The 27,091-nt window shown below is 41.5% G+C and overlaps 1 protein-coding gene across 4 annotated transcripts in view; it reads right to left on the bottom strand.

The window, feature by feature from the left end:
* LOC148425860 (CUB and sushi domain-containing protein 3-like) overlaps positions 1–27,091 on the bottom strand; it is a 627,928-nt gene that overhangs the window by 498,536 nt on the left and 102,301 nt on the right. For all 4 annotated transcript variants that reach the window (XM_088410975.1, XM_088410976.1, XM_088410977.1 and 1 more), the window contains exons 6-10: positions 24,693–24,805; positions 13,001–13,069; positions 7,922–8,006; positions 2,715–2,839; positions 2,218–2,339 (exon numbers count right to left, since the gene is read on the bottom strand). In XM_088410975.1, the coding sequence (XP_088267101.1) occupies positions 2,218–2,339; positions 2,715–2,839; positions 7,922–8,006; positions 13,001–13,069; positions 24,693–24,805 (514 nt within the window). The remainder of the gene's footprint in view (positions 1–2,217; positions 2,340–2,714; positions 2,840–7,921; positions 8,007–13,000; positions 13,070–24,692; positions 24,806–27,091) is intronic.

Genomic DNA, 27,091 nt, shown 5'->3' with positions numbered 1-27,091 from the left:
TTACTCAAAGTTGGTTGAAGTTAGTAAAACATATCCGAGTAGTCGTATAAGACTGCTAAACCCTATCCTGGTCTGAACACGTGCAACGAACCATAGGGAAAGGAGCTGCCACTAAAACTGCGTGACCATTCTACTATCTCGTCTCAAAAGGTTGCTCAACGAGGTCGCGGGATGGCTTAAGCCGGAGCTTTAGAACTTAAGCGGTGAGAACCAGGACGTATCCTTTTCAACACCGGCTTACGCAGATGTTTGTCGCTCGGCAATACGGCTTTAGAGCTGCGCTGGGCTAAAGGACGTCTTAACCCTTTAAATGGAAAGTCAGGCAGGACTGTTAGTTGTCCTTAGATAATTAACAGGACTGAGGTCAGAGCGGGTCAGTCACCTCTCACAGAAAAATTATAGGGAAGAGAGCTGTTTATAATCTCATTTTTTAAATCTAGATCAAAAAGAATGTTGACTGTCCAAATTATAAAATTTGGCCATTTCATTATAAAGAGAAAATGTGTTATCTGGTCTTCTGTGTTTACATCATTAGCAACAACAACAAACAACACTTTTTTTTCCGTCCAATAACCGAATTACTCAATGAAAGCAGCCATAAAAGAGAAATACAGGATTGCGTGTATTACTTTCAAATCAGCTGTGTGGCAATATTTTGGTCATAGTTTTCCAGTTAAAAAATTGAATGGTAGAATGATGGCATATCAGACAGTTTGACAGAGACAGTTTGACAGAGACAGTTTGTGAACATTGCAGAAAATGTTAGGATGGCCACCACAGCTAACACGTACTGTATGAATTTTGTTTAACTAGCTCAGCTGCTGCTGAAAAATGAGCCTGTTCCAAATGTTGTGACCCATATTTATTTTCACATATGCACTTTTGCAGTCTACTTGATAAAAGAAAACTTTAAAAAATGGAAAAATTATCAAGGCCATTATTTTGCATCTAGTTTTTCTCTTTCTTTATATATATATATATATATATATATATATATATATATATATATATATATATATATATATATATATATATATATATATATATATATATATATATATATATATACATACAGTGGGCCCCCGGTTTACGAACCCCCTGTTTTACGTATTTTTCATCTTATGATGTGGACTGCGGCGTGTTTTTGTCCCCCTCTTACGCACAAACCTTTTGTCTTACGAACCATCCAACATGCCGGTCAGTGTCGCCGCACTATTTTTTTCGCTTTGTTGCATCAACAAAAACAACTTTTCTAGCATGTCACGGAAATGCCGATATGCTATTGGTCGGTTAAGGTCACGGTCTCAGTCACGGAGATGCGGATATGCTGTTGGTCGGCGTCATGTCAATCACAGAAATGCCGATAAGCTATTGGCCGAACGCCCTCATTTAGCTTGACGGCACGAGCTGGTCCGTGTGTTGTGAAGACTTTGCAAACTTTATCTGTTAGACATGGCTTCTAAAATTGCAAGTGGTGGTAAAGGAAGAAGTAGGAGTATGATGACAATAGAAATGAAGCAGGAGATAATAAAAAAATACAAAGGATGCGCACGCATAGTTAACCTAGCAAGTGAGTATGGCCGGTACAATTCTCAAGAACAAGGAAGCTATTCAAGCAAGCAAGTCTTCTACAGGCATGACTTTCATTGCCAGGGGGCGGACCTCAGTCAACAACAAAATGGAGAGGCTTCTTCTATTATGGATTAAAGAGAAGGAAATCGCCAGTGATATGTTCTCGTTTAAAAAAAAAGTTCTCGTTTAAGAAAAAAAAAAAATTCTGTGGGTTCGTCTCTGCTCCCCTCCGCCTCCACCCACCACCAGCTCAAGTCACGTCGCCCCAAAGGTAAATGTCATTTTTCCTTTGTATATTTATGTTATTTAATTTAACAGTACAGTAAATTATGTTCCTAATTTTTAATATGTGTATAAAGTCATGATGTTTTTACCTAAGGTTTTTGCACGCGTTGCACGCATTAACTATTTAACATAGGTTTGGATTGCCCGTCATACGGCGAATTCGAGTTACGAGCCTAGCCGCTGAATGGATTAAGTTCGTAACACAGGGGCCCGCTGTTCATATATATATATATATATATATATATATATATATATATATATATATATATATATATATATATATATATATATATATATACACACACACACACACACACACACACACACACACAATCCGATAGTACACTCTCTTGCTATTACCTTGTTTGGATCACTTGTAGTGATGATCCACACACACTGGGAGTTACTCTCATATTGGACAGGAAAATTTGGAGATGTGAATGTTCCTGAAGGTCCCAGTAGATTGGACCCACATGTTTTCCCTTTAACAGAACAAAAGGTACGCTTACATATAAGAAAATCAAGAGAGAACCAAGAATTGCTTCAAAAAAAAATGCCAATAATGTGCATAAGGTACCGTAATAACTAAGGTACCGTAGTAACGTAATAACTGTAAAGTGACAGGAAAGCAATTGTCTGAACAGAAAGTGGGTCTACTATCAAAATAGCTATTAATCAAATTCTGAAAGTTGCCCCAGCTATTACCGTACAAAACTAGACATTTTAACGGACGTTTGAAATTTGAAAAGGAACAGAGGCTTGTGTTCACAATTCACAGGGATGTAATTTCCTCTGTATGAATAGTTTATATCCAGATTGCCTCAACAAAGTAATTGTTCTTCAGAAGTCTCTCTCACCCTTGCAAACCGGCCTGTGGTTGCTCCAAGTTGCAAAGACTTCCGCCACACGCTGGCAAGTAATCGTTTTGGAACCCTGCAGCACATGGTCTTCATCGCAGATAAACTGAACAGTTGCTCCGATGCTGGGATAAAAATCATTAATACAGGAAAGAGCAATTGATTCGTGAATAAGTGACTCATGTAAAATTAATTTCATGCCGATTACAAGAGAAACATCAGTCATTGTAAACTAATGCCAGTGCATTATCATCTTCTGATGTATTATCCTATTTTTTGTGTGATGTGGCACAATATTGTTTTAACTAGAATCTTTAAAAGGATAATAATCTCATATAATCTTTTATAAAACGTAGGGCTGCACGATTAATTGAATTTTAATTGCAATATTGGCAGCCCCAATTAATTAAAATCGGCGATATTAACGTTTAAAAAGCCACCTACCAGTACATGTAAAATCAAGCATTTTCAGTCATCCTACCACCAGGGGGCAAACACAAGATTTGTGGTGAAGCAAAGAAACCCCACGATGCTGTGCTAGTGGAGATCTTTACTCTTCACATGCCATTACAAAACTGATACAACAAAGTCCAAAACGCAAAAACAAAGCCAACAGGTTCAAAGCATCAAAGGATCATAGCAACATGTCTACTTGGTGAGAGACATGGTCCTAGTGCCCTCCACAAGCTCTCCCCCGAACACCCAGAAAGGCATAAAGGAAAACCCCACAGGGTATTCACCAGTCTGACACCCTGAGTACACAGTCCGGTCCTGGGCGGTGTATGTGACACCAGGAGCCCAGGTGCAGCAGGAGTAAGGGTGAGACGCTCAAGTGTGAAAACCATGAGGTGGCGTTGCCAAAGGGCTATTCTGAGGTTCTGCAGGAGCCGGAGCGGCAGTGCTGACCTGCATACTGGCAGGCACAGTGGGCTTCCGAGGGATGACCGGTCCAACTGCGTCCTAGTCTGTGCCAGGGCCAGAACCTGCTGCGGCACCACCAACTGACACACTTCGATGTGTACTCGGTGCACTGCATGGTGAATCCGAGGGGCAGCTGGATGATGCTAGCTTGAGGCTTACTGCTGAGGCTGGACGGACATCGGTTGTAGATGAGGCCGCCCGGCTGGAAGATCCTGGTCGACGTCCCGGGACTCCGAAACTGGACTGCACTAGCCGTTCTCACCAGCGCCTGTACCAGCCTGTCGTTGGCTGGCTTGATCCCTGGTGCACCGAGGGACTGGGCGATGTGTGAGAGGACCCTTGGCAGGGTGCTGGCTGGCTGACCTGGTACCAGCTTGCTGCATTACCTGACGTGTAGTAGGCTGGTGGAGGGATGCCACGATGTGGGACGTCTGCGGTGATTCCTCGCTGAAACATTCTCACGTCCGGGGTCTCCGGGGTCACCCATGTGGCGAGACTACATCTCCAACAGCCTGACGAAACTTTCTAACGTCTGAGGTAACTAATGTGGCAAAATGACCCGTCTGGGGGTCACCCATTCTAACATCTGGGGTCACCAATGTGGCGACGCGATGAAACCACACGTTTGCTGTGCTAGTGGAGATCTTTACTCTTCGCATGCCATCACAAAACTGATACAATAAAGTCCAAAACACCAAAGACAAAGCCAACAGGTTCAAAGTATCAAAGGATCATAGCTACGTGCCTACTGGGTGAGAGACATGGTCCTATTGCCGCCACAGGTTAAGACATCATTAAGCTTAAGAAACAGCAAGGGAGCAAATTCTGCAAGAAAGTCCGCGGCTTGGTTTATGCTTGACGTGCCCCGGGAGTTTGACGCGACTCCATGGGTCAAAGTGACATCTTTAGGGCAAACACGCCACTTCGCACGGTGTCTCGCTGGCCAGATTTTCCGCAATGCATACCTTCTGGAATTTCTTTACCATGTAAAGAAGCGCAAGGTAGAAAACATGTAGCACAGGGGTGTCCAAACTTTTTGCAAGGTGGGCCAGATTTGGTGTGTTAAAAATGTAGGGGGGCCAACTTTGGCAGGCTTTCTTTACATTTTATTTTGGCCATAATCGTGCAGCCCCAAGTAATACTGCATAATGTCTTTAAAAAAATCTCACACCTTGGGGAATTCTAACCGTGTCAAATCAAAAAGAAAACTGGGAACAAAGTATCATTGAGGCAATGAAATAAGTTGTCGTGGCAGAGAGCCATCGATCCATTGCAAATAATGGATGGAAACCCACCCATTGTTTTACATTGTTTTTTACCTTTACATTTTATAGTGTATTTATATAGCAGCTAAACAGCGTCCTCATATCAGGTATTTCTGTTCATTAACATTATTATTGAAGTGTTTGTTTCTTTGTATTTCTTTCCTCATTTTATTTAATACTATCTTTTCATTTGCAGCACTTTATTGAAAACAAAATTAATTCACCGAATTGGGTTTTAGAGTAAACCATTGGTTTATTTAATTTTGCTGGTACTTATGGTTGACATTCAGTGTCATTTAGTGTCTCACAGTACTGTATCAATTTGAATATTTGGTCTAAATCAATTCTAAGCTGCTCTTGCTGCTGAATTTGCTAACATTTCCATATTTAGAGTTAATACTTATGCTAATTTACTTATGATAATTTGCAATACTTATGATAATTTAAATTTTGTGGATTATGGCAGCACTATATGGACAAACCTGGTAGTGTTTTGAGTAATAGGGAACAATGCATAGCATCTGAAAAGTCTACTGTAACTCTGGTCGCCTTCAATGCAAAATGACTTTCTCTTTTGCATCTCGACGTTCGAATCAACGGCTATGTCTGCAACAAATCAGTAGAAAGTGCGTGTGCGTGTGTGTGTGCGTGTGTGTGTGTGGCAGTTCTGCCTGTCAAAGTTGCTTTGTGGCAGTAAAAGTAACACAGACCCCCCCGTTCATGCGATGACAAAATTATGATTTAAATAGTAACTAATAAAACAATTCAAATTACTAGTAAATAATTATTAGTATTTATAGTAATTACAAATAAGTAATTACTTGTAACTACTGTAGTAATTATTCAACTCGAAAATGGAAATCATTCAACCCAGCGGTTATTCAGAAAAATCCATACATTATACCGAACAGCTGCAGGGAGTGGGGCTTCCCACCCCAACCCCTGCACCCATTGTTTGTCTTATTACGGCCCTGGTAATGACAGAGTAAAATATGAAATATGTTCATAGGTGTATGATTGATCAATAATCACTATTCATGTCTGTGAGAGAGGGCCTCAATATTAAATTTTGCTTTGGTCCTCAAGGGTTGGGCCGGCCCTGCCTATGGTAGTGTCCCAGATAGCATAAGATGTTGAATCAATATTGAACTATGGTTAAAAAAAAAAAAGATTTTTGGCTTTGGATGAAAACTTAACGGTCTATCAACATCGATTCAACATTGTTTTGCCAACATTGAAGTTGTGTTTAAAAGATATAACTGAATCTACATTATAGAATAGATTGGGATAGAGTACAATACAAAAGACATACAATGAAATAAGGAGTGCTGCTCAGACAGGTGAATAATAAATATAAACAATAAATACAATAGAAGTCCTAGTTTCACAGGAGTGCAAGCATTGATATTTTTAATGTGATCTTGTTTTGTTCATTGGAATGTAAATATTTCTGGGGGAAAAGCTGTTCAGGATGAGGGTTTAAGTAAAATGTTTGAAAAGTCAATGTTTAATCAATTTTTAATCTGTGTTTGCCCTTCTTTTTTTGTGTTTCATTAAAGGTATGGTGGGATTGAAGAGATATATGACAGGCCTGTCATAATTATTACATACAGCAGTCATCTAATCAGTATTATGTTCTATGACTGCAATTTGTTTTGTTTTTTTAAGCAGGACATTTTTATTAATTTATTAATGGGTGAAAAGTAAACATTGATTCAACCGTTTATCAATATTGCGCATCATGTAAGGTGTCTTGATGAGGTGTCAATCTATTTAATGATTTAATAATCAATCAAAGGTTGTCTTAACATCGTTTCAACATTGATTCACCCATATTTTGCTGTCTGGGGTGAGTATTAAAAAGACATTTGTGCATGTGTGTGTTGTTTTGTTTTATTTTTCTTGGAAGTATCAGGCTGGATTTTTTTTCCCTTTCAGACCAACTCTGTCATTGTCTTATCAATGGTTCAGAACTGAATTTGTAATTTTGATGAAAATTGTATCGCTATAGTTGACAAAATACTGTAATTCCCAAGTCGGCAGTATAAACCTTTATAAACCTTTGCCCCCCAAAAATATGTGCAGCTTTCTTTGGAGTGTAAGGCCAGGTTCACACTGTAGCCTGAAGTGACAGAATTCAGATGTTTTCATCACTATCTGACCTTTATCTGATTTTTGATGGCAGTGTTAATGACGCAGATCGAATCTTTTCAAATACAACACAGGCCACTTGGGTATGTGTTGTGTGCCAGGTCGTATTCATCCAACTTAGACGTGACAAGTCAAGTTGCTTTCCCGGAGTCAGTTAATATGGGGCTGCTAGTGACACTTATTTTTATTCTTTTTAGATTTTTACTATGTTAACATTTTTTGCAGACAATCTGGAGTTGAAAAGGAGCGGCTTTATTTCACATGTTTATTGATGAACTAGATAAACAATTTCCATGTTGCTTGTGACGAATCTGTAGTCAGGAAACAGAAAACCTGTCAACAATGGACCTACATCTGGAATCAGGAGCCAGTTCATCTGGGAGCCAGTTGAACTGTAACAACGGCATCAAATGCCATGGCCAAATACCGCACCTTTCCTCGTCCTTTCCATCTTAAATGTAACAGATTGGAAAATATTTTGGATCTGGTATGACAGCCATTTGGCCATCCATTGTGGTACTTTGGTAAACATGAACGTTACTCATGGCCGCTATGAGACGTCACAGTGTCTTCTGCACATGAGGGACAGTGATCCGCCATTTGGCTTTTAGAAAAAGGTGACATACAGGTCACATTTATTTGTAAATGTGAATGACCTAACAAAAAACTTGAATTTCACAAATGACCTGCAATGTGAACCTAGCCTAAGACACAATTTGTGACAATGAACCATGCCATGTGTTTGAAAACATACAGACTGTGTGTACGGCAACCCTTTTTGTAATGTAATCATAAATCGAAAAATGGGAGAATAAATGCCGCACAGTTCTAGAAGAATCCTTAAATTTCACTGCATGTGGGCCAAGTTACCTGAAGTCTGAGCCAATCTGTTTGCCGTTATCTGGCTCTCCTGGGTCAGGACAGTAATTAGACAGCTGCTTGATTCCTTCATTCACTGAATCAAAAAGAAAAGGAAACCATCTAAAATGACAGAAATTACACTTCCACAAATATCAGTCACAGGTACAAATATAAAGAACAAAAAACAAATATATATGCAGTGTAACTTTTCTGAGTGTGTGGCTGCTGCAACAGAAGGATCTGGCTGTAAAAAAAAATTGGCTGCTTCTTTCAGCCCCATCTTTAAGTCTATTTGGCAGTGAGGTTGTAAATGCAGACTTCAAGTCAGCATACCAAGGGTAAATGCAACTCTTCTGCGTTTATTATACAGAGTAGAATGATGAACTATGTGGCTAAACACAATTGAAAATAAACAACATTAAATGAACAAATCAGCAACTGATTCTTTACTTTTATTTTGGCGGCCAAAGTTTTGCAATATACTCGGGGTGTACCAAAACAATTGATTTTCATCAGAATCACAATTTTATTATTTGTTATCATTTATTACGATTTAAATCGATTAAAAAGGTCATTGAATCAATCTTAAAATAAAAAGGAAATCAATACACTTCCTGTCGGTTTCTGTAACATGCACTTGTCATGACGTCACCATGCAGCCCATTCGAGATTTCCAAGTTTGTGCTGCTTCAAAGCAGTCTTGTCATTTTCTCATGGCCACGAGCTTATGTTTCAGTTCTGCCTTTCAGACAACTTTCAGTTAAAGCCTACTGATTTTTTGAAGCTATGCTTTTTATTTGCTGCAAGCTGTGTAAACAAAAAGTGGGTGAGCTTGCTTACGTGAGAGTTACACACTTGGGGAAGAGGGAGATGAATGTGCTTCGAATCAAATCCGTGCCTAGCGAGACACGTAAACTCCTACAAGGTCAACGCCTGTATGAATAAAGTTGTTTGTTAAATTGTTAGGGTGATATTTGAAATCTAAAGTGACATATGACTTTAGTTTAATGTAATTGCTGTTGAATTGTCAGCTTGTTTAAGTTTCTCTTTTACATCTGCTGTGAATGTGTGCTATCGGAGAGCTGATTTGAGTTACCTTGTTCAGTTTTAGCTTCACTCTGCTGTTGTTGATGCCAAGATGTGCATTCAAAGCTACAATCTACTATGAGGATGTCTTGCGTCATCACTTTAGGGTTTAGTTTCCTGTCTAGCTCTTAGTTTATATTTGTTTAGGAGTAGACTCTATTCAAACAAATGAACTAATCAAGAAAGAATATGCCTACAGAACATAAAGCAAATGTTCTGTAAGCAACACAACACAAAACTTTAGCATGTCCACAAAACACTTTTTTTTCACATTTTTGGTACTATGAAAAGACAATGTACAGTGTTTTTTCTACTTTTTTTTTTTACATTGTTTAATCTTATTTTATACTATAAACGCTGTGTTTTATTTTATATGACAAAAGCTATACTTTTTATAGTTAGCTTAAAAAATAGCAGTTGTCCACAAGCTATTTCTGTGGAAAAAGGCATACCAAAAGTTGCTTGGTCCAATCCATAGACTTCAGTTTGACTAAACGCAACATCTCTTACAGACATTGCCCAAGGGCTTACCATAGGGGGGAAGCCCAGAGGCAGAGTGGGGTCCGAGCAAGAGGCAGAGAGTGAGCAGTTTTCAACTGCGAAAACAACCCAAACACATGCTGCTTTCTAACACCGGATTTAAGGGGAAACAGGACGAAATTGTCAAGTTTTAGAGCATACAAGCAGGCAGGATTTTCTCGAGAGGAATTCGGTCAAGGTATTTATTACATAAAATGGCACGATGCGTGCACTTTGAAAACATTGTGCAAAAAATGGCAAATTAACTTTAGGTTGAAATATTTACATAAAATGAATAACAACAGCAGTTTTTTTATTTTATTCTTTTTACTTTAAAACAAGAAACTAGACTTTTATTTTCATATGTGTCAAAATTCTGGACGTTGCCCATTTATGTACAAGAAATTTCAACTTAAATAGCTCTTTGTTTCCTCCCAGCCGCCATCTTGGATTTTTTATAGATATACAACAGCGTACATTCGAACACCAAATTTAAGTGGAAACAGGACAAAATCATCAAGTTTTAGTGCAGTGGTGTTCAAACTCAGTCCTCAAGAGCCGGTGTCCTGCATGTATTCCAGCTTTCGCTCCCCCGACACACCTGATTCAAATCATCAGGATCATTATCGCTTCTACTGAGCTTGCCGATGAGCTGATTATTTGAATCAGGTGTGTCAGGGAAAAAAAAGCTTGAAAACATGCTGGATAACCCTTGAGGACCTGGTGGAGCTGGTCAGTGGGGGAGAGCTGAAGACAGGCCGGGCAGTCCTGAAGCAGCCATCTCTTTCCATGGCCCACATGGCGTCCTTCTGGATGTCATTGTGGGCCAGACCGATGCCACTTCGGGAGGACAAGAACGAGCGTGGCGCGAGGTTTCTCTCCCTGTGCCACAGTTCCTGGCAGCCTCAGACCCAACCTTGCAGGGATACAGGTGGCAGGAGAGGCACAGGCTGGCCAACACCATCCTGCCGCACATCAGCAGGTCTCTTTTCAACTTATTTGGTGTTAACTTCTCCAATGACGTGACTTCAGAAGCGAGGAAGAAAAAGGCCTTGGAGTCGCTGGCTGGCAGGAGGAGGAGCAGGATCCAGGAGGGCAGGAAGGAGATGGCGAGTGACAGGAACTTGTACAAGTCCAGGAAGCTGACCAGGGCCCACCACAATAGGGCAACAGACTAAAGCGTTGTTAAAGGACGAGGGTCAGATAGCTGGCAAAACATGCATCAGTAATAGCGACATCGGAATTCGACCTAAATAATTTGTGATAGTATACAGAAAAATGCTTAAGTTTTCTTTTATTGATTAAACTTATGATGTTTCTGTATGCTTTCCTTAAGTATAACGTTTCAGTGTGAAAATTGAGTGATTTATTTGCTGTTAAAAATGTAGGTCAAAATTGCACTATATAAAAACTCTTTAAGTACCTATTTCGGACAAAAACTTATAAAATATGGTAATTATTGTTATCGTTCCTGAAAATATAGATGATTATCTCTGCATTAGAGTGATGTTTGTGCATCTAGTGTAAAATCTGAGTATTTTATAGCCATTTTAAGTTTTGTTATCCTTATACAGAATATATACCGGTGTGGCTTAATCCCAGAAAGTACGGTAATAGTGAAGTCTATATACAATCTTACTACTTTGGTGCTTAACCCTTGCGCAGTATTTTCATGATTTTTGGTTCATTTTATTCCACATCATTACGCAGTATTTCAGCCAATGGATGGCACACTCCTAGGAGTGTGATAACTTAGTGGTCGTGACATGATGAACTTTGACATGAAGTCAAAATCTGGGTGAAATTGCAGCAGTCTTGTCTCAGTGTGTTTACTTTGATATTGAATTCCTTTGATATTAAGTGTTGCCTTGTGTGGGCAACGTTTCAGCTTCCAGTTTTTTCACAGTGTTTGTTCCAAGTCATCTTAACACTTGGCAGCAGAGATTTAAAGATAATGGTGATGTCCCAATACTAATATTTGCGAAATCATTGTTGTCATGTTATGATATTAATAGGAATGTTTTTTTTGTTTTGTTTTGTTTTTTGACGAAATACATTAATTTTTGCTCAATTCCCTAACCCTAACCCTATGGACAGCACAGCCCATGATTAGTTGCACCCCTGAGCTAGGTAATGTCATTTTTGGATTGGGGTTCATTGTTTTTCAGATTTTGTGGGGTTATGTTTAAGTTTCTTAGTCATGTTCCTGTTCCCCTCGTGTCTGCCTTTTATTGTCTTTGTCTTGTGAGAATTATCTCATCCACCTGCCTGCTTACACAACCCCGTGTGTCAACCAATCAGGTTCCCCTGCCTTTCGTGCCTGTCCAGCTGTTTCATGTTCTCCTAATTTAGTGTGAGTTTATTTAAGTCCTAGTTTAGTTATGTTCAGTTTTCGGGTTATTGTCTTTATGTTTGACTGCCGTTCTGTGCGAGTTCGTCATCTTATGCATTCCGAGAATCTCCAGCATACCTGTCTCTTTGGCCCTCCTGCCTTTCGTGAGTTGTTGCAGTCTTTCAATGTCGAGTTTTTTCTTGTTACTTTGTATTTTGTTCCTATGGATCCTGCCTCAGTTTATGATTAAATCTTGTTTTTTTGAGTCGCTATCTCCCAGTTTCTCGTATTTTTTGGCATCTACTTCTTTTCTCATCTCCACACACATTGTGACTTTAAAAGGACTGATCAAGCCTATTTCTTTGTCACTGTTGCGAGTATATATATATATATATATATATATATATATATATATATATATATATATATATATATATATATATATATATCACACAATATATGTACATGCACAATATTGTGCTTTTTTCCTCTTAATCAGTTTTAAACTGAGTTTTGCACTTTTTTTGTTTGTACTTGATGGCTTAATATTCTGAGTCTTTAAAAAGTATAGAGAGTTTTTTTAACCTTCCCACAATATCATGATTACCTCATAATATATGAGTCCCATTGATATTATATTGTGATATTTTGATATCGCTACAGCACTTTCTGATAGTGCCTCTTGATACTGATGTCCTCAAACAGACTGTCTCTTTGTAAACTAAGCAGACCGTGTTTTATCTTTGTATTTCAGTAAAAAAAAGCATGCCAATTTCCACTTGTCCTAAAAGCATTGACCCTTTCTGTCAACTTCTTTTTCTTCCCCACAAAAAGAGCCACACAAGGTTCCTGCAGCAAGGGATTCATTATGACCGCTAACACAATTTTGGGAATGGTGTGTTCAGAGTGCCAGACCATACTCTGAGTGTATTTCCACGATTGCGTGTATTGCACGATTGCGCCCACACAATAGAAAATACAGTAGCTTATTTTCATTAGTGTATTTTCTACTGATTGGCAGTGCTGATGGGCAACAAGTTATTAATTTTATGCCAGAGGCTGCAGACCAGTGTAAATTTGAACCTGGGCCACATGTGCCCCCCGACAAGAAATGAAAACATTAAGTTGAATCGGAGACATAATCAACTTACTCAAAAACACTTTGTCCTTCCCTGGTAATACTTTAACCCCTCTGGATTTTAGCTCTCCGGAGTGTTTCACTAGTTGAAAAAAAAAAAAAAAACAGACACACACACACACAAATCATTAGATGAAGGACGTTCAGAAGAGTATTGTGTGGATGTCTTTCTCTGGATGCAGGCCTTTGAGAATTGATCATCACAGGCAATTAAAATAACGTATACTGAATCAAAATTATCTGGGTTTGAAAATTCAGCTATTTGTATTCCAAGATAGTTCCAGGTACTTAATATGTATTTTCTCTTCAAAAAACAACATTGGATGAGACTACCCAAAACCAGATAGACCATTGTTGAAATTTAAAAATCTGGATTATCAATACTCTAAATTGGATATCACAATGTGGGCTCCCAGTCATGTGAAGAATAACACGTAGAGGAGCATCACTTGATGTTTTTGTGTCTGTTGTCATCTGAGCCATAACAAATATGCACATGTACATTGTGGCTATATTGTTAGGTTTTAAAAAGCCTAAATGCCCAATGTCCTGTTGAAGGAACCAGCAAAGTAAACAATTGCATAATATAAATAAAGCTTAAAGGAACTTGAATCAATTTACCGCATCAAACTAGTTTCTAGCGTGTTTGTTTTTGTTGAAAGATCACACAAACCATGACACCGTGAAACATTGATTTAATCCAAACAGCAGAAGTGGTGGGTACACAAGATCTCGGACCACTGATACTACCACAAGTGGCCGCAACAGTGACAATGTTTCATATTTGCATCCAGTTCTTATACACTTTGGGGTGATGGGCACCCTCTGAGGAATGCAGGTGTGCGTGTGCGTGGGGATGGTGTCCTCGAAAGTCTTTCATTCAACGACCACTCTTTAGAAGTCAGAGAGCCACCAATCCTGAATGACATCTTCCTCTAATAGTAGCAAGTGGCCTCCTTTTCACTTTAGGAGGTGACTTCTGTTGAGGGAAGCCTTTTGTTGATGTCTTCTGGGCCAAGACTATATCGGCTTTTACATCATCTAATTTTTTTACTGGAATAACACAGTTTCATGAACACACTATTTTATTTATGAATACACATATTTCCATTAAGGTATATACACAAAATGACTGAAATTAATTAGTTGACCAAGTTTAACATTTTATTACATTTCCGTCAAGAAAGTTTACCTTTTTATTGTGCTCAAGATAACCCTGTTTTTGCATCAAAGTCAAGTCAAGGTGCTCTCAAAGGGATTCGCGGATAAAAATAAATCATACAGTGCATCTTAAATGCAAAACAGCATCCCTTGAACAAAGCTCCCTGAATTGAAGGGAAAACTCAAAAATCCCATCTGGGCAAAATAAGAAACCTTCGGTAGGGACCGCAGGTGGAAGAAGTTCCCAGGCTCAACAGGTTTGACTTGATGCTGAGTGCTAAAAATAACATTTTAACAATGAGGCAGGAACTTTCCAGTGCAAAGAAGGCTTGACGGCAGGCAAGGCCATCAGGTAAGATTCTCCTCATAGTCTGGCCTAGTAGGTCGATCCTAACAAAAGCGCCGCAGAGGAGGTGGTCCATCTCAAAACCTGCAATGGTCGATCAGCACAGGGCCACATGACAGCATTCAAGTCATCTCACCATGTAGCCCCCTCTCCAAACCAGAAGAAGGGGGCAGAAAGTAGAAGAAAAAAGCTGTATTCAGACCGATCCATTAACTAAATGCTTGAGTATGTAAATGGTTTTTGAGTCGGGATTTAAAGATTTCTACTGATTTGACTTCCATAAGTAGGGCATTCCAAGAGCACTGGTGCGCGAATGGAAAAAGCTCTTGATCCTGCGGACTTCTTTTTAGCCAGTAGGGTCAATAACAAACCAGCGTTTTGTGACTGAAGTTCTCAGGACTGAACACAAAGTGATACTAAGTCACTGTATATCATGTTATGACAAGGTTAACCAGGTCCTACTGATTTTGTTGCGATTGCTGTAAGACAGTGGTTCTTAACCTGGGTTCGATCGAACCCTAGGGGTTCGGTGAGACGGTCTCAGGGGTTCGGTGGAGCCTCCGCCGCATTGAAAGCGTCCTGCTCTGAGATTTCCTACCGGTCCTACAGAGCAGCATTGTCACCACAATAATAATTGTCAGCACGGTCTCGGCCACTGCGAGTTTAGCGATAGCACCCCCTCACCCCTTTTCCAAATGTTTGCTCGCACTTAAAAAACAATAAGTGGTAAATGGACTTTGGTAAATGGACTTTCACTTATATAGCACTTTTCTACCTTAGGTACTCAAAGAGCTTTACACTAAGTAGTCATTTACCTACTGATGACGCAGCATCAGGAGCAACTGGGGGTTCAGTGTCTTGCTCAAGGACACTTAGACATGGTCTTGATGGTCGGGGGATCGAACCCATGGCCTTTCGGCTGGGAGACGACCACTCTACCACCAAGCCATGCCGCCCCCAAAGTGCATGATCTTGTGAGTTATACAGCAAATGATCAGAAAGTAGTCTGAAGTGACAATTTGCATATGAAATCAAATAGGTGCCCCAGAACTGCTGGCACATTCATTAGCTCAAACAAATTGGGATAAAAATTATCCGGATTTGGAAATCCTACATTTTGCCATCCAGGATCAACTTTACTTTTTTTACTTTTACTCTCTCTTTTCAAACACATATTAAGAACACGACGAGAACTGTGTTTTTTTTCACCTTCGCAATATCGCTAAAATGCACCCTATTCTGTCTCCTACCTATGCTAAAACATTTATTCATGCATTTGTTCTGTCATGCAGTGATAATTGTAACGTTTTGTTTTCTGGGCTTCGCATGTCCTGAATCAAAAGTCTGCAGTCTGTACAAAATGCAGCAGCGAGACTCTTGACAAGGACCAGAAAGTTTGATCATTTTGCTCAGATACTAGCTGACGTGCATAGGCTTCCAATACATCTGATATGTGATTTTAAGGTGTTATTAATTACTTATAAAATTTTACATGGTTTAGGTCCTTCCTATCTCTTCAACTTATCACATATGTTCCGTCCCGACAACTTCGGTCACAAAGTGCTGGTTTGTTATCGCCCCCGCGGGCTAAAAAGATGGGCTTTTTCCATTCGCGCGCCAGTACTCTGGAATGCCCTAAGTTCCCACAGCCACCTCAGTAGAAATCTTTAAATCCCGAGTAAAAACACATTTATATAAGCAAGCATTTAGTTAATGGGTCTGTCAGCCGCTTTCCTCTTCTTTTCCCTGCCCCCTTCTGGGCAGCTAAATGGTGAGAGATGAGCCCCCATTTAGCCCTGCGCTAAGCAACCATTGCAGGTTATGAGATCAACCACCTGCAGCGGGTTTTTATTTTATTTTTTTGACGGGGAGGGGGGGGTCTGACCATCTGGCTGGACTGTGGGGAGGTTCCTGCGTAATGGCTTCACCAGCTGTCAAGACATCTTTGCTAATCGCTTTGCCAACATGGACGTTAAAACGTCGGTTTAAAAATGACTTTAATTAATGTGTCAGTTGTAATGCAACATATCGACTTATGAAAAAAAAAGTCAATAATAATTTCAATCCTGGGACAAAATAAATGAAAGGGTTTCAAATATTTTTTTGTTTCTTTTTGTTATTAAAAAGGATCCCAATTGTATCACAACATTAGAAGAAGCCTGTAGAAGCCTTAATAAGTACAGGTCTCTCGGAAATGCTGTCTCCTTACAATCTGGTTTTAAATGTAAAAAAAAAAAAAAAGTTCCCTAAAACGTCAATACTTAACTGTCATGGGACCTGATTTTATTTATTTATTTATTTTTAGCTATTGTAGTACCAAAAGAGTCCTGGAAAACACTACACAATCCCACAGGTCACCCAAAATGGATCCCACCAATTTTGGCATTTCAAAATTAGTGACTCCTGAAGGAAATTCATATTTTTCAAATTCAATATATCAATAAAATAGCGTGTACATGGAACTGTGTTATTCTAATAAAGATTGAGACGACGTAATGTCAGTATAAAGCAGATATAGTCTTGGCCCAGGAGAAATAAAGACAAGTCGGCACCTCCAAAAGGAACAGATTGCATCCCCCGACCCACATTCCACCATGGGCAAAAGGCTAGGCGTGGGCTTCAAGAGAAGATATCAGTCAGGGTTTATGGTGCTCAGACTTCCTCCCGCTTCAAAGAATGGCCGGCAGAACAAAGACTTTTGAAGACACCATCACCATGCAAACAAACCCCCCACGCACGCACACACATGCATGCACGTACACACAGACACACACACACACACACACACACACAAATGCATTCCACAGTGGGACGACACTGCATTCCACAGTGGGACGACATGCCCCAAAAGGCTATAAGAACTGAATGTGGAGGGTGAAACGTTGCCATTTTCTGCTCCAACCTGTGGCAGGACTGGCCCGAGGCCTTGTGTACTTTCCCACTCTGTCTGGATTAAATCAATTGTTTCATTATGTTGTGGTATGGGCGATCTTTCAACAAAAACGAACACGCTAGGAACTAGGTTAAGGCAAGAAGTTTTTTCTAGATTCCTTCACTCCTGAAAATGCCTCATTCAACTGTCAATTTATTAAATATTTAAAGTTTTATTAAAAAAAAAAAAAAAAACTATTTAGCTATCGGAACATCACACCTGTTCTGAGATATACTAGAGCAGTGGTACCCAACCCCCGGTCCGCGGACCGGTACCGGTTTGTGGATCAACTGGTACCGGGCCGCGTGGGCTGCACACGAAATAATGTTTTGGAGATGATTTAGTTTAATGGTGCGCGTGCACCGAACGCGAACGAGGCGAACAAGCGGAGCGTTTTGTATTGTAGTCAATGGAGTTCGCGTGATTGGGCGCAAAAGCACGTCGGGCAACGCGATGGACCTGAATGGAGCGACGTAAATGGCCGCGCGCAGTCAAGAGAAGCGCCTTTCGAGTGAAGTTATTTTTTATTTCCCTTTTCCGCGTTTCGAGTCCCCACAACCAAACAACTTCGGGAACATTCAACGGCTCGCGCAGGGGGCAGGAATGAATCATGGCGGCCGCTTTGCGGTCACCGGGAGCGATCCAACACGGCCAGCTGAGCTTTCAATACGAAAAAGAGCCAAGCAAGAGCACTCACCTGGCTTGTTGAAAGGCGGAAGCGAGAACTTGGGACAATTGGTATGTGCAGCCTTTGCTTCACTTAACAACTATTGAACCATAGTTACTGTGCTAAGCTAACGATAGCGCAGCATTGTCAGCACAATATTTAGCACGGTCTCGGCCACTCGATTGCAACATTGAAACTTTTATTTTTGGCAGGTGAGTATTGCCGCAAAGAATAAAGGTGCTGTTCGTGAAAATATTGGCTCTGTCACATCCCAGAAAAGTGAAAGTTCTCAGCAATGCTCTTTTTTACGGATCTACCGTGAAGTGCACAGCAAGCTCGCCCCCCTCCCCTCTCCTCTCGCGATTAAAAAGAAAGTGGACAAAAAGTCCATACCAGCGCTACTTACCCCCTCGAGTTCTGTGATTGCTGATGCTAGTTCAGACAATCAGGTTCATGAAAGTCAGGTAACCCTGTTCCAGTTTGATTTGGTATCCCTGGAGTGTCTTTCACTCCTGGTTAACGCAGCAAAGCCGACATCCTGCATGCTCGACCCGCTTCCAGGCAAACTCGTTAGACTTATTCTCGATCTTAGGGTCATCTGTCTTGAATATTATCAGTGTGTCGCTCTCCTCTGGCATTGTACCTGCAGCTTTTTCAACCATTACTTAAGAGACCTCACCTCGATCCTGAAAATCTCTCTAAATATAGACCAGTGTCACAGCTTCTGTTTATTGCCAAAATATTTGAGAAAGTTGTAGCACAACAGCATAGCGATTTCATGATAGATAACAATAGAATTGAACTCCTTCAGTCAGGTTTTAGGGCCAACCACTCAACTGAGACAGCCCAACATCTATATTATTCTTCTATTCTTCATCTATATTATTATTGCTTGACCTTAGTGCTGCATTTGACACGATTGATCATCATATTTTTATTGAATGTCTTAAATCATGTGTTCGTATCTCGGGATCAGCACTTCCTTGGTTCAGATCCTACATCCTGGGAAGGACGCATAGTGTCTCTTATGGCAATGCGAGCTCTGAATCTTTCTCCGTCTCATGTGGTGTCCCGCCGATTGAGCATCGCGGGTTAGGACATTGGCCGTCTGCGGTCCACTTGGTTGGAATGTGGGATGGTTCCTGCCCAATGGCTTTGCCTGCTGTCAAAACATCACTGCACCATATAGCATAATTTAATGTAATCTATATTGTGTACTTGTATTTGTCTGCAACGTGTATCAGTTGGTCTGTATTTGGTACATGCAGCATCCACTTCAACCAGTGGGCCTGGAAGGGGGCTTCTTCCACCTGTGGTCCCTTCTGAAGGTTTCTGATTTTCCCCAAATTGGGGTTTTTGAGTTATTCCTTCCCCTTCTGGCAGCTGTGACAGGGGTCTCAACAGAGAGAAGTCTCGACATGACCTCTTTTCTTCTGTGAATCCCTTTGAGACTTTGGTGTTTCAGGGTCATAGAAATAATATTTGATTGATTGATTGATTGATCAGATATTTTTTTTGAAAAGCATTTAAAAGAATTATTTAGCTATCATAACACCACACCTTTCCTTGGGGATACCAGAGCACCCAGTGTCTCCTCCAATCGGGTCCCATAAAAATTTGATGTGGCATTTCAAAATAAGTGACCCCTGAAAATGACACATTACACTGTCAAAATATTCCATAATTTAAAAAATCATTAAAAAAAACGTAATTCTTTTTTTTTTAATATATGATAAACTGACAGTGGAAAGTTTCATTTTCAGGGGTGCTCTAGTGTCCCCCAGGACACGTCTGTAGTTACGATACCAAAAGATTTTTTTTAATGATATTTTAAAATAAGTGATATTTTGACAGTTAAACGTGTCACTTTCAGGGGTCACTCATTTTGAAAATGCCACATCAGATTTAAATGGGACCCAATGGGGCTCCCCTGGGGTGCTCTAGTGTCCTTCAGAACAATAGATAAAGAAGATAAAGAATGTTTTTTTCATTGTTTATCAAAATATGTGATATACCGATAGTGGAATGCATCATTTTCAGAGGTCACTCGTTTTAAAATGCCACATCATCCCCCATGTTAAGTCTCGTAATGTGCGTAATGTGTCTTTTTCAAGGGTCACTTATTTTGAAATGCCACATCAGAATTTGATGAGATGCAATTGGGGGACCCCTGGGGTGCTCTAGTATCCCCCAGACCAGGTGTGATGTTACGGTAGCTAAAGATTTTTTTAAATGATTTTTTAAAATATGTGATATATTGACAGTGTAATGTGTCATTTTCAGGGTTCACTTATTTTGAAATGCGACATCAAATTTTCATGGGACCCCTGGGGTGCTCTAGTATACCCCAGACCAGGTGTGATGTTACGATTGCTAAAGAATTCTCTTAATGATTTGTTTTTAAATGTGTGATATATTGACAGTGTAATGGGTCATTTTCAGGGGTCACTTATTTTAAAATTCTCCATCAGATTTGGGTGGGACCCCTTTGAGGAACCTATTGGGTGCTCTAATATCCCCCAGACCAGGTATGGTGTTACGATAGGTAAAGATTTTTTTTTAATGATTTTTTAAAATAAGTGATATATTGACAATTCAATGAGTCATTTTCAGGGTCACTTATTTTGAAATGCCACATCAAATTTTCATGGGACCCCTTTGGGGGACCCTTGGGGTGCTCTAGTATACCCCAGACCAGGTGAGGTGTTACTAGGTAAAGATTTTATTTTAGTGATTTTTTTTAAAATAAGTGATATATTGACAGATGAATGCATCATTTTCAGGGGTCACTTATTTTGAATTGCCATACCAGATTTTGATTAAACGCAATTGGAGAACCCCTGGGGAACTCTTGTATCCCCCAGCCCAGATGTTATGTTACGATAGCTGAAGGATTCTCTTAATGATTTGTTTTTAAATGTGTGATACATTGACAGTGTAATAGGTCATTTTCAGGGGTCACTTATTTTAAAATTCTCCATCAGATTTGGATGGGACCCCTTTGAGGAACCTTTTGTGTACTCTAGTATCCCCAGACCAGGCGTGGTGTTACGATAAAGATTTTTTTTTATTTATTTATTTTTTTAATGTATGTGATATAATGAAAGAGTAATGTTTCGTTTTCAAGAGTCACTTACAGTATTTTAAAATGCCACATCAGATTTTGATGGGACTCCTTTGAGAGAGACCTGTTCTGAGTAAGGCTTCTCCAGGATTCGTCTAATGTTGTGATACCATTGGGATCCTTTTTAACAATAAAAACAAACAAAAATAATTATTTGAAGCTCTTTAATTTATTTCGTCCCAAGATTGAAATTATTGTTGATGTTTTTTTTCATAAGTTGATATGTTACGTTACAACAGACACATTAATGTCATTTTTAACCCGACGTTTTCACGTCTATGATAGCAAAGCGGACATCTTTTACTTTGAAAGTGACGAGCGCCTTTTACAGTAATTCAGAGTAAATAACGTGAGGTGCGGCTCATCTGACTTCCTTTTCGCGAGAGTGGGGAGGCTTTACCGCTGTCCCGGCGCTGCTACAGAGGCTAGTAGTTGAAGTCTGTGGTTTACCGTGTATGCAGCGCTGGTACTGTTACCAGTGCTGCTACTGCGGTGTATGTCCGCGGGTTACACGTGTATTCAGCGTTGCTGCCGTCCAAGTGCTGCTACAGCGGCAGGTCGTTTACGTCCTTGGTTTATGCATGTATTCAGGTTGGTGTCTGGCACCGTCGGCACGGTCATGTTGATAGTCCGGATGCACCAAAGCATGCGGCTCCCGGAAATGAGACAGACTTAACTATTCAGCACGAAGGTAGTGCAAACACATACAGCATCCATATGAAACTCACGCAGGCCGCAGTAACGTTAAACTTTCATATTAAGGCAGGGGCCGCAAAGTATTGTCCCACGGGCCGCAAAGTATTGTCCCACGGGCCGCGAGTTTGAGACCTACGTTGTACAGTAACTATAAGGGAAGGTGTATAGGAGACAATACGACCAAGGATGTGCCAGGGCATCCTACTCCAGTGGACTGTTGATCTCCATCAGGGAGAACCAAAGGTGACAGTGAGTCGACTCTTGTGTAACAAAAAGGTCGACATCCGCCTGACCGAAAAGAGCCCATATAGAAAGCACAATCTCCAGATGCAGATGCCACTTGCCTCGTGCTGGAACCTCGCGAGACAACGAGTCAGCTACCTGATTCAGGACACCCGGAAGACTGCCCGCAGACTGGCTAGGTGGGCGGCCGTCCATTGAAGAAGGGCTCAAGCAACCAACAGCAGATCGCTGATGATTGATTTGGAAAACTGTAGCGGTATTATCCGACCGCAAAAGGATATGTCAATCCCGAAGGAATGGCAGGAAGTGGATGAGTGCCAGATGCACAGCCCGAAGTTCCAGGATATTGACGTGGTCGGCGGTGTCCGCCGATGATCAATGGCCCTGAACGAACCTGTGCAGCCAAACTGCACCCCAGCCAGAGATACTGGCACCCGTGGATACCACTTCACGGCGAGCTGGCACCACTCCCAGCCAAACGCCCGCGGCCACAAAAGCACGCCGGCGCCACGGGGCCAATGCAAGAAGACAGCCTCTCTTGGCATCCAAGTGGAAGCCGTTCAACCACATCAGGTGTAGGAGCCCTAGAGGAACTACCGCGCTGAGAAAAGTCAACTTGCCCAGTAGGCGTAAAAAATGTCTGAATGGGAGGCCCTGTTTACGCAAAAAAAAAAAAAAAACAGCACGCAAAACGTTGTCCACTCGCTGAAGTGAAGGGCGGACCAGGATGGCCACGGAGTACAGCGAAACCCAAACAAAGGTGGTCTGTTGTGAAGGAACCATAGCCGACTTTGCAAAGTTCCTCCTGATCCCAACCAAGACACGTGACGAAGCAGCGCGGTAGTATCCTAGACCACCTGAGCATGAGACTGCGCTCAGATCAGCAAGTCGTCCAGGTACGGAAGCTCTTTCATGCCCCTCACCTGCAGGGGAACAAGGGCAGCCTTTGCGAAGCTAATGAACACCCTTGATGAGCGCGAGAGGCCGAACGGAAGCATCCAGAACTGCCAGTAGGCACCCCTGTAAGCAAAGCGCAGAAAACGCCTGGGATGAGGTGTGATGGGGACATGAAAGTAACCGTCCGTCAGATCAACTGATGTGGACCATTCGCCGAGACTGACTGACTGCAATACGTCTGACGTCGTTAGCATGCAAAATGGTAACGTCTTGAGGTAACGATTGAGCCTTCTCAAGTCCAAAATCGGACGAAAATCACCTGTCTTCTTTGGGACAAGGAAGTAAGGAGAATAAAAGGCTAGGAAGAAAAACAGGCTCGATGGCCCCTTTGGCCAGGAGAGTAATAAGTTCCTGATAGAGGGCCAAGGCCTTTGCCGGGTCAGCGATAAAGGTCTCCCAGACTCGACTTTGTATTGGGGGCCGGCGCTGGAACTGCAACCTGTACCCCTGGGACAGGGTGGAAAGCACCCAGGGGTCTGACCCAGAATCAGCACACAGCCTGAGCTGCTGAGGGGAAAAACACCTGACAGCCGACCCCAACATCTCAGTCCTGTGATCCACGGGGTCGCGGGGCCTTGAGGGGGGCGAGGCAGAGGGGCAACTGCTCGGGGTCTACCGTCAGGCATCCGAAGACTAGAGCGAAATCCACCAGTGGGACAAACACCACTCACAACAGGCACGCGCGCCGAAGACCGAGTGTCCACAGCTGCACACCGTCTGGGGAGACGTAGGGAACTGGCGCCCCCATACAGTTAACTAGACAACGGAACACGGTAACGAGGCACAGAGGCAGGAAAACGAGGAGGACCAGCAATGGCCGAAGCTCTGTCAAAGTCGAAGAGCTGCACATGGGCCTCACGGATCCTGAGCAACTGTTCCAGTTTCACCACTGCAACAGGACTGAAAAACGTCCCAGAGACGACAGGAAAGTCTCGCAGAGTATGCTTGGAGGACTCAGTCAAGGAGGACAGAGACAACCACAAAAGGCGGCACGAACGCACCAAGTGGGACATCGCCCGCCCGTGGTCCCTTGACATAAGGACAAAAGCATGTAGATTTGCCTCATCAAATGACAAAACCAACTCAGTATCTCATTTCTGTGCCACAGCCATGGCAGCAAACAACAGGTGTTAGACAGAGTTGCCAATGCGAGCCGAGCGCGCACAAGCATTATAGCATAATAGCATTAAGCAGTAAAATGCACTATAAATAGGGTTTTGTAACCACTCACAATAGAACAAAGCTTTACCATTCCGCCATTTTGAAATGAGTGAGGCCGACCAATAGCGGGGGGCATCTAGGTAAGGGAAACTTGACTCCATTTATGTCTTTTATCAAAGAGGTCTATGAGCCGTGCTTAGTCTGCCACCTAGGACCTGTTTTCCATTGGTGACCCTGCCAGGGGCAAAAAGCCCCAGACAACGTAGCTCCTAGGATCATTGGGACAAGCAAACCCCTCCACCATGATAAGGTGACGACCCACAGAGAGGCATTTATCAGTTAAGAAATATCATTTAATGAAAGGCTATCCTCTTCATGGAGATCTGCCATCTGTGCAAATTGAGTAAGCATGTCATACCTTGATATTGAGCCCTGAAGCCTTTGTGGCGATGGATGCTCTCCTTCACAAAATGCAGTCGCAGCCAGTTTTTGATGCTGATGATGGGCGCAGGGATGTTCACCCCAGTCAACCTAAAGAAGAGCAGCAAAACAATTTCAGGAACCCCGAATTCAGGTTCTATTGTATTTTTGTCAGAGTCTACCTGTCCAGCCAATTCACTCTCTCCAACCCATTGGTCTGACCAAATTCCATTCAATTAGCTGAATGTAGTGATTCAGCTAATTGAATGGAATTAGGTGCAAACAATCATCCCTCCTTCATGTAAGCCAGGGGTGTCCAAAGTGGGTCCTCGAGGGCCGCTGTCCTGCATGTTTTCCAGGTATCCTTTCCTTACACACCTGATTCAAATGATCAGCTCATCAGCAAGCTCAGCAGAAACCTGATAACGATCCTGATCATTTGAATCAGATGTGTCAGGAAAAGAAACATGGAAAACATGCAGGACAGCGGCCCTCGAGGACCCACTTTGGACACCCCTGATGTAAGCCATGATTTGTATTGCCAGATTGTCTTCGATGTTGAGCTCTTTTGTGTACCCCCTTGAAGAGACCTCCAGGCTCTCGATCCTGGCTGCCCTAAAAACCCGTACTCCTGCTCCCCATTAAGTGTCAAGATTTCAAGGCGTGGTGTTGGGTGTGGAAAGAGTGGACCCAAAATGCAGGAGAAGCTGGGAGGATGGTGCTCCAAAAATAGAGATTTAATTTAGCTGAGAAAAATCTAACAAGAACTGAACTGAGTGTAAAGTAACAAACCAAAACTCAAAACAGACGCTAAACTCACGGGGTAATGATAGGAGGACAGCGACTGGCAGACAAAGGAAATTGGGACTGGAAAAAGGTTCTGACATCTGGCAGCAAAAACAATAACATTTAATATGGACAATGACCTGACAGCGAACTAAACACAAACGAGCGTCAGTTAGCCACCTGCCTCTTCCATTTGCCTACATTAAACCAGTTGTTCATCATACTTGCCTTTCTCTGCATGCTCTTAGGCCAAGTCTCTGTTATTATTTGTTTGTGAGAAAATCAAAAAGCTTTAAAGTCAGATGTTGGTGGCCTTCCTGACCAATCATTCAGGAAATTTACTCTGTTCTTTTCCTTATTTAGTTATTTAGTATTTATAAGGAAATTCAAAACCTGTTTGGAAATAATGAAGCACAATTGTAAAATTATCCACCTTGAACTCAATTGCTATGTGTACCCACACCACCAAGCTGTGATGTCAAACTAAGTTCCTTAAAAATCAGATATTGATCAAGAAATAGCTCCGTGAAAAATGCTAAAGATGGATTAACCATCACCTGCTTTTAAGGGCCTGCAAAATGCAAAGCAATTTTTTTGAACTTTTAACCATGTCAGAATGCAATTTTGTCACTAAATCCATCCCCAAAATGTTGTTTTCCTCCAGTCAAACATCTCTGAGCATTACTGCTCCTGGAGCACTCTCAGTACCTGGCTGTAATGATTAGAGAAAACGACAAAGACCTAAGACTCCTCACTGTTAGCATCACTAACTCAGTACTGATCCTGGCCATGCAGACTCAACAAAACCCACTCATTTCGTTGCAGTCAGCAGTGCACTGGGGCGTTTTCATTAAAGGGGCACTGGAACCACACAGTGATAAGCAGGGTTAAATGGAGATGAGTCTTATTGGGCAATTCCACTTGCATGCGTCTCCGCAGCCATATTAATGAATGACAGCAATTCCACATGCGTGTGTCCGCCGCGCTGTGCTGCGTTGCATTGCCGCTGCTGCTTCGCTGCGCCGCAGTCAGTCAACTTTACACAAGACTTCAGGTCCACCATCGTTCACCATGTTCAATTCCACAGTTCAGAAAGCACCAAAACAAAAACGTGGTCTACATCTGGATACAAAGGAAAAATTGTGTTCTCCTTTGCTCATTGTTTGGATGAACCCAAATGTGACTGCTTCTCCTTGTCAGCGCCCTTGCCATCGAGACAAAAGGAGCAAACGCTTTCCTCCTGTTAATTGGCACGAACTTGTGTAAAAATATATATTAGTTTAAGTCGCGATTCATTAATTAACCCTAACCCTAACTTAAAAGTTAAAACGAATGTTGTATGTACTCACGCATTGTAAATGAAGCATGTGTAACATATTTAGTGTGTATTGTGTTTTCATTTATCCACATTTGTCTTCTGTTTTGAAATAATATATTTTAGGAGTTTGCTTGATGTGCGTGATCATCTAGGTCGAATTACAGCAACTTTTACCATTTTGGCCAGAAATTGGACTTTGAGATGGCATACAGGCCACGCCCTTTAATGAAAAGTCGTAAAAATTGAGAACCTTCATGTTCCGATGTCTCAAACCTTTTCTGACAATTTTTCAG

Source organism: Hippichthys cyanospilos, chromosome 3, assembly GCF_059441005.1.
Source record: "Hippichthys cyanospilos isolate Australia breed blue-spotted pipefish chromosome 3, RoL_Hcya_1.0, whole genome shotgun sequence".
In the NCBI taxonomy this organism is placed as follows: Eukaryota; Metazoa; Chordata; class Actinopteri; order Syngnathiformes; family Syngnathidae; genus Hippichthys; species Hippichthys cyanospilos.
This window is presented reverse-complemented; position numbering and strand designations above follow the sequence as displayed.